The sequence below is a fragment of the Etheostoma cragini genome, chromosome 5 (genome assembly GCF_013103735.1).
Source record: "Etheostoma cragini isolate CJK2018 chromosome 5, CSU_Ecrag_1.0, whole genome shotgun sequence".
In the NCBI taxonomy this organism is placed as follows: Eukaryota; Metazoa; Chordata; class Actinopteri; order Perciformes; family Percidae; genus Etheostoma; species Etheostoma cragini.
The window spans coordinates 18,955,113-18,963,102 of record NC_048411.1 but is presented as its reverse complement, the minus strand read 5'-3'; the positions used below and the strand labels follow the sequence as shown (position 1 = coordinate 18,963,102).

The window sequence follows — 7,990 nt, the reverse complement described above, 5'->3', positions numbered from 1 at the left end:
CCCCCTTCCAGTACTGCCTATGGCAACAGTAATACTGGTAGGGGGTGTCAGGGACATTTGAGACGCATTAGCAAAACCGGCAAAGTTACAAAATCCTCCTTAGAGTACAGCTTAGCACTTAAGGGAGGAAAGTAGATACATAAATAGGAGGGTTCACAACACAACTTCAATAAAAATGAAAAACAAAGCTGCTTTTCAGACCGCATGGAAAGCAAAAAAAGGGATATCATTGTCCAAAAGCTGAGACTAACAGCCAAAGTGGACTCGGAGTATGTGGCCATGTAGAAGAAAAATGGCTCAAAGATAGAGAATTCTGCTCAATCAATTCAAAGACCAGAACAAGTTGATTAATTGCACTGTAGAGTTCACACTGGATTAACAAAAATGGTACAGTCCACCTTAAAAAGTCTTAAGACAACAGATTTGCAAAGGCAAAGAGAACAAGGTGTAAAATGCATCAAATGTTGATAACGCCAAGCAATCATGTGATTTTCTACTTACACTGATGCTGCGTGTTCTCATCTCTGACTGCAGGTGGATGAACTTTAATTACTTTGGGGATGTATGAAACAAGTGCGTTGACTGCCATAGATTCTCATGGTTTATTCATTATCAACATGGAGCTGCAGCTGCCTGTCTCAGTTTCAAATAACATGTACGACTGAAGTTTGAAATCAAAAACACAAATTTATAAACAAAAAGATTTAAATTACAACCATCCTCCCAGTTAGCAATTGATGTTAAAATGTAGCAAACTATTTTCTATTTAAATTATTTATTAGTAATCCTCTAAATCAATTTTGTTAGGCCACTGTTGTGGTCCAAATGTATCCAATTTCAACCACTTGCCAAAAAGGCCTCACATAATTGTATTTTGCCAGCTATTTGTCAAATTAAATTGGCCACCAAGTTTTCCTCTTCTTACAAAAAGAAATAAGACATTCTTTGGTGAAACAAAAAGGCAGGCATGCAAACTTAATGAATGAATCAAAAAGGCAAAGATCACAGAAAAAAAACAGTGATGCAGAGATCCTTACTCACTGGAACTGAAGCATTTCACAGCATCCACTTTGACCCTGGTGTCTTACTGAAACAAACCGTTCCACATTCTTACTTTGTGATGTTTGAACTTTAAAATGGATCTTTCCTTGAAAAAAGAAAAAAAAAATAATAGAAAAAAAAGACTGAATTTGTGATCACTGTTGAGGACACGTTTAATGGCCCTCTAACACTATTTGGGTGGAACAATGCCAAACAAGTCATGCATTACCACCACACAAGCAACCTATATCTATGTAAAGGCAGGCTGTCTTAGACAGCAGAGAGCAAAGAATCCCACCAGCCACAGAGCTGGTTCAATTAATTTCTTTAACGACTTATGGCAAATAGATGGCACATCAACAAACGACTAACTAGATCTGAGTGGGTGGAAGGAAGAAAAAAAGAAAAATGGGAACCTCTCAAATGGCAACTGTTTTTCTACTAACTTATTCTATTTAACCAATTTCTAAGCAGCACCAATTCCAATTTGAGGGTAAAATGTGCGACCAGATACGGAGCGTGAGGGTCAAACAGAGTAGGCTTCCTTGCGACACCCGGTACAAAACAATGCTTTTAAATTTATTAAAAACTGGCCAATCACTCCTGAGCATCCTTTAGCTGCTGAAATGGGCTTTCAAACCGTGAAGCCTGGCATCAGGAAACCCTGCACAGTCTGAGTGGAAATGACTAACATTGTTCAAAAGTGTCAGCAGATGTGGATGCGAAACCCATTCACACAGAAGCGCACAGCATACTCTTCCTACATCTTCTCTAACGTAAACGGTACAATTTCGACAGCAGCATTTGCTTCATTGCGAAGTAGCTTTCCGAAAAGTTATTGTCTCTTTTTGTCCTCAGTCGTCAAGATTTTCTCCGAGCTCTCTGATGGGTGTACACCTTTACCTGTTCTGCTGTTGTCACCTTGACACCCCCCCCCCCCCCCCCCCCCCCCCCCCCCCCCCCCCCCCCCCCCCCCCCCCCCACCACAACCACCACCCTCTCCATAGTCTCTTGTCTGTCTTGTCTGTTTGACGTCCCCTCAATTTTAGTTGTGGCTCACAGCCGACAGAGGCAGAACAGTGTGGGGATGAACACCCCAAACGCCACAAGGATGGGAAACATTAGGCTGCTGTTGTCTGCTGCGTATGGGTTTGGTGTTCGGGGGCCTGACTGGACCCTGTTCTTGGAACCTGCTGGGACCTTTTTCTTCCCACCTTCCTCGCCTCCCTCACTATCCTCTTCTTCTTCCTCCTCTTCCTCGGGCTTTTCCAAGCCAGGGTGAGGCTGAAGTTTTGGCACATCTGTCCAGTAAAAAAAGCGCGAGACGGACGAGGTTAGGCTTTATTCCCATGCAAAAGAATTGGTACACAAATGGATGCATCAAAGCACTTATAACACTGCTACGACTAAAAATACAACTACTAAACTGTTCTGTACTACTGTACTAAAATGAGTACAACACATGGTGGAGCAAGACTTTGTAATCTACTAAGTATACTGACTTTTTATGCAAAATGCAGCAGGGTATGTTTGCAGTCTCAGAACTCACCTTCTAATGTCCCCTTCATTACATAGAGAGCACAGACCTTGGGGTTGTCATAATAACCCTGAAACACACAAGTGCCAATTGTAAGCAAAAGAACGGTGATTTAATACCATGCATGGCTGATAAGAAACCTTGGTTCTAACAATGATCCATACTTAAATCCCTACTTTCAAGAAAAAACAAATTAATAGTTGTAGCACCCTCATCTATGTAAAGTGCTTAAGTTGACAAAAACCCAATGAATCAAATTTTGTATTCTTCTTTCGCTTTCTTTCAAATGTATCACACAGTGTGACAAAAGGATCCACATTTGGTAAAGGTAGATTTCCGCTGAACAAATGGACTGTGGAAAAACAAAAAAAAAATGATGATGTCATTTAATTTTTGAATAGTTCAAAACATTTGGAGAAAGAGCAGATGATGACAATGTGTCCCACTGTCTTTTTTAATGAGAGAACACTGAGGGGGCCAGTGATCTACATTAAAAGGTACAAAAAAAGAAAAAAAAAGAAAAGTGAGGTCACCACAGAAAAACCTTTTTAAAGTATGCCACTATACAAATTTAGCTTACAACCAGAGGTTCTACCAAAATCCTTCATTTGTCAGAACCCAGGGCTTAAAGGGAATACTAATCATATAGACATATTACTCCTATGGCTTGAGGCAAGTTCCCAAACTTAAAAACAGAATTAAAGGTTATCTCTCTGACTGTGATGTTGTGCTGTATTGGAAGTACTGTAGTGTTGCAAATATGTGCTAAGTGAACAAGAGTGTCAAGCTGATTTTGAAAAGACGTCGATCTGTGGCAATAACTACACTTTTAGTGTGGGGAATTTCATAAAGTAGTCCTAATAGTCATTTATTGCCACGTTTTGCAGCATGGGAAAATTAAACTTAGGCCATACACCTTTTCTAAAACCTTGCCTCTCCTTACTGCACACTGACAGTTTGCATCAGTTAAAGAAAAGCCATGCCTTTAGCCACAGAAGTACAGTATCACTTGGTACTGTACTGATTCCAAGAAAGACAAAAGAGGCATTTTAACACATCAGGTTGTAGGACCTGTCTAAAAAGTAAAGCATTGATGTTGAATAATGTGAGGCAGAGAAACACTTGAACCAAATGTGCATCACACTTGCTTCTGTAGGCCCCGGTCACACAGGATATACTAGATGTATTACCAGAGAGTAAAATGTGACAAAAGAAAAAGGTGACAGTTACTACGTCATTACAAAGATAGCAATAGCTTAGAGGCCATTTTTATTTGTTTAGGGCGATGGATTCGTGGCCCTCATTGCTTATTAAGAGCCTGGCTACAGACTTCAAAGTCTTCCTACCTAAACAGCAGATGTTTTAAATATCAAAACGTCCTTTCCTAAATCACAGTAAACAGTAATTGTGTCTATGAGAAAGGGAAACAGTGGCAAGCGACCACTAACTTTGAAGAAGGGGTAAATAGCGGATATAAAACCAGATTCACAGCCAGTAGTTGTTTGCTGAGACCAAGAGAGCAAAGTTAATGTGTTGCACTACATGACTAATAAACAAATATGATGAAAGGACAACCAGACTTGAGAGTGCTGTCAGTCATCTGCATGGCCCACACACACTCCAGCTGGCTGCCAACAGCCCTTTCAGACATGGAGTTCATTATGGAAATATGTTGTCAATTTTACATGTTTATCTTGTGTTGAAATAAGAGTCCCTTTTCTATACAAGTTATGACGAAAATTTCCCACAGGGCTCAAGTCTGAAATGAATGTCAAAAGGAACAGTTCCACATTTCAGGTAATGCTCTTATTTGCAAGTAATTAGCTTCACTATATCTCATTTATTCAATGTACAAAAACTCCAACTAGAAAAATGACAAGCTGTCGTTTTTAGATTAAACAAAAGGTTTGAGGTGTTAATTAGTGGGTTTAATTGTAAGGGCGGTGTGATATCACAGAAGGCTTGTATCATGTGGACGCACCGAAAGTTTTGTTGTCATTAATTAGAATTTAGTATGGGGGCGACAGAAACTACGTACTTTAGCTTTAACAGACAAAAAAGTGGTATCCATCTTTTCATTTGACTTAATAATAATAAAATTTACCAAAAATTGCTTTTAATGTACTCAGTAGATACATTCTTACTGTTACTAAAGTAGTTATTTATGAATACACTACCTTCTATTTAAGTATCTTCAATATAAAAGTAAATAAAACAATATTTTATTAAGAAAATGAATGTAATAACTGACGTGCTTGGGGTGTCCTAAGGGTACGGGTGTTATTCCTATGCATTTATAAAAATGGTGAGTTGGATAAAGTCTTGTCAGAAATTATCTTAATCTTTTATCTTAATCTTTTTTAAACTCTTGAATAGCTTTTTAAGAAGAAAAAAATCCACTGTCGTAACGTGACTGACATGTATCACATAGGATGTTTTCAGTTGTGTTTCTCAATTGAAAACAAAAACTAAAGACTATATGACAAAATTAAAAACGTATTGCATTTATTATACAAATGTCCATTACTTCATGATATACTGTGTACAAAAAGACTGACATGACCAGAACCTCACCCAATAAAGTTATCAGATTAGAGCAGTCCCCCTGTAATTTCTATTGCAGTAGCACACCCTTTCAAATAATCTGTTCCTGCATATTGTTTTACCTCACCAACCTGTTTGAACAGTATCAACAAAACACAAAGAATTTGTTGAAATGTTGTTTATATGTGGCATGGTAAAGCAAGCAAACTGGCACTCCCTTTTGACAGACAAAAATGGTATCAAGAAATGTCTCAGTCAATATAAATAAACACAGCTCACCTTTACAAACTCCACAGTGAGCTTGCCATTGAAAGTAGACACTTCTCCTTGTACGCTGAGCTTGCCACGTCGAACAGAGAAGGGCACTATCTCATCATGAGCGGTACTGTGACCCACTCGTTCAAAGATATCCAGGTCCTTCACTACCACATGGCCATTTAGACGGACATCAAACACCTAGAAAAATGTATTCTCAAATCAGAAAACTCACACACACCTCCCAGGGTACTGCACGCCTGGCTTAATGCATACTGTACTGTACAGATTAAATCGACAACTTAATTTAATACACACTTAATACACCATTATGTCGCTGATTCAAAAATTCGCATACCTTTTGCTGTGACTGGGCAAAGTAAACTTCTGCATACTTCATAACTAGTATATAGTCTCCTTCCTCACGAATGGGAACATCATATCCAAAAGTGTCCTCATTGTAGCGCTCTGTCTGATACAGAATCTGGTCCTCTGGACTGGAGCGCAGTATTGGCAGACGCATCCCGTAATCAGATGCTACAAGAAGAATAGCATCAGGTTCAATGTGCACTTTGCTCACAAGACCACATTAATAGGTGCATTACTGGAAAACTGATCATGTTTGAGCAAAGCACCACATTGTGCGAGCCCTGACCTTTTCCTACACTCAATGAAGTACACTGCCCTTCTGGCTCAAATGGCAATACCACACTGTGTTGACTCAAACTTGCAATCATAGTATATGTGGCTGTGGCTCTTAGCTGGAGCCAAGAATTACTCTATAATTTGATCACATCATCACCTGCTTCCGCTACATGCTGAGAGGGGCGGAGCTGTGGTCCTCTATGCTGACTCTTCATAGTTCGTGGTTACTTGCGGAAGCCAGACCATGCATATGGTTTTGCTAAAATGTCTATTGCTCTTAGGGAACAAATTTTAACTTCACAATGTCATTCTCAGTAACACCTTACAGGTGAAGCCCACTCTGCCTCATTTTAGCAGTTAACCACCATTAACAACGACTCACCTTTGCCAAGTTTCCCTTCCAATGGGTCCTTTTTGAAGTGAATGCCGTGCACGTCTACATGCGATTCACCTCCGGAATTTACAGCCCAGATAACCCGTTCCGCTAGGCTGAGGCCCCCGCCGTCCGCCCAACACTGCTCTGCAAGCAGCGAAAGCACCGCTGCGATCAGACCGGCCACGAGCTGCGCCGTGACCCGCTGCATTGCCACACACAGGCAACGGTCCTAGACACAGACACAGACAGCGTAGCTATTTGCTTGCTTGCAGCGTAAACTTAGTTGCTGTACGGAAGCAACCCTTCCACATGTACTATAATACGCATAAGGTTAGCTAGCACAAGGAGCTAGCCAGCTTGTCTTGCTGACATGCAACACGATATCTGAGTTAGCCAGCATGCTAACGTTAACAGTAACGTTACCAATACCGGTAGCATGGGCACAAATGCATATAGAGACAAAGAAAACAGTACAATTGTAAACAAGTACCCTGGCTTATCATTAACACATTCATAACATACCGCTTCTGAATTAATAAGGCAAAATAAAAGATAACGAGAAATTAGCAGCGAGTAACGCTGGTCGGTTGGGCTAGCTAGCTAACCTACCTACCTGTCTAACCAGAAATACTATGAGAACCCAGCTGACGTTAATGCAAATGTCTCTCTTACCTTCCCCTTCCACAGATGTCCTGGACGTGTCTTTGCCAATGTGTAAGATTATATCTGCTAACACAGTCTCACCAGATGCCCAGATACTCAGATAACTGTACGGGGTGCAGATATCAGTTGCTGGTGGCAACAGCCTACTACACTGACTTTCATTCAATGTGTGCATCCAGACTGCGCTTCCAGCAACAGCGGCTGCCAGTTTGCAGGAGGCGGAGCTGTGGTAGTGCTACCTAACATTAGACTTCCCATAGCCAATGAGTGGCAGATACTCTGTCGAATCACACCCTCCTGTTAAGGTTTCCTAAACCATTAAACCATATCATATAATAGGTCAAGCACATCATACTGTAACAATGTACAAATGACGACCATTGTAATACATTTACCAAGAATATCACAGGTTATAATTATTGAGGGGCGTGCATAGGTGTGCCCATGTTCTAACCATACACTGGTTCTAACCTTGATTGACAGAAGTGGGCAGACCGAAGGCCTGTATCTTTTTTACACGTCAGGGGAGGACTTGGTGATTTTCATGGCCTATCTAAGTTTAGCCACTCAGGCAACAGTCTCAATTTTGCGCCCCCCGGCTAGGCTACAGAACGTTACATTACATGTAGTCATACATGACCCCCTCCTATAGACAGAATGGCAGATCTAACGTTGATTATAACCAAAATGTTTAACATTTAATGTGGATCTAAGTTTATGTTAAAGCAGTGAGTAACGTTACAGAGCTGCTCAGGGCAAGAATCTCACCCAAGGGGGGTATTTTACAGTGTTATAGATTCTAAATGTACTTCCATTATTGATCGTGTGTCTTATATTGTTTTAACAAAGTGCTTTAATTTGGACACCGGTTTAATCATCAATCACGCCAAACCTACAAGAGGGTATTTGTAATAACCGGGATTGAGCCA

General features: G+C 40.5%; 1 protein-coding gene across 1 annotated transcript in view; it reads right to left on the bottom strand.

Moving 5' to 3' along the window:
- mlec (malectin) overlaps positions 1–7,322 on the bottom strand; it is an 8,578-nt gene extending 1,256 nt beyond the window's left edge. Inside the window, exons 1-6 of the mRNA XM_034871376.1 lie at positions 7,071–7,322; positions 6,405–6,627; positions 5,736–5,914; positions 5,402–5,578; positions 2,591–2,648; positions 1–2,342 (exon numbers count right to left, since the gene is read on the bottom strand). The exon at positions 1–2,342 is cut by the window's left edge and continues 1,256 nt beyond it. Coding sequence (XP_034727267.1) covers positions 2,098–2,342; positions 2,591–2,648; positions 5,402–5,578; positions 5,736–5,914; positions 6,405–6,606 — 861 coding nt within the window. The 5' untranslated portion in view covers positions 6,607–6,627; positions 7,071–7,322 and the 3' untranslated portion in view covers positions 1–2,097. The remainder of the gene's footprint in view (positions 2,343–2,590; positions 2,649–5,401; positions 5,579–5,735; positions 5,915–6,404; positions 6,628–7,070) is intronic.
- Between the last annotated feature and the right edge of the window lie 668 nt (positions 7,323–7,990).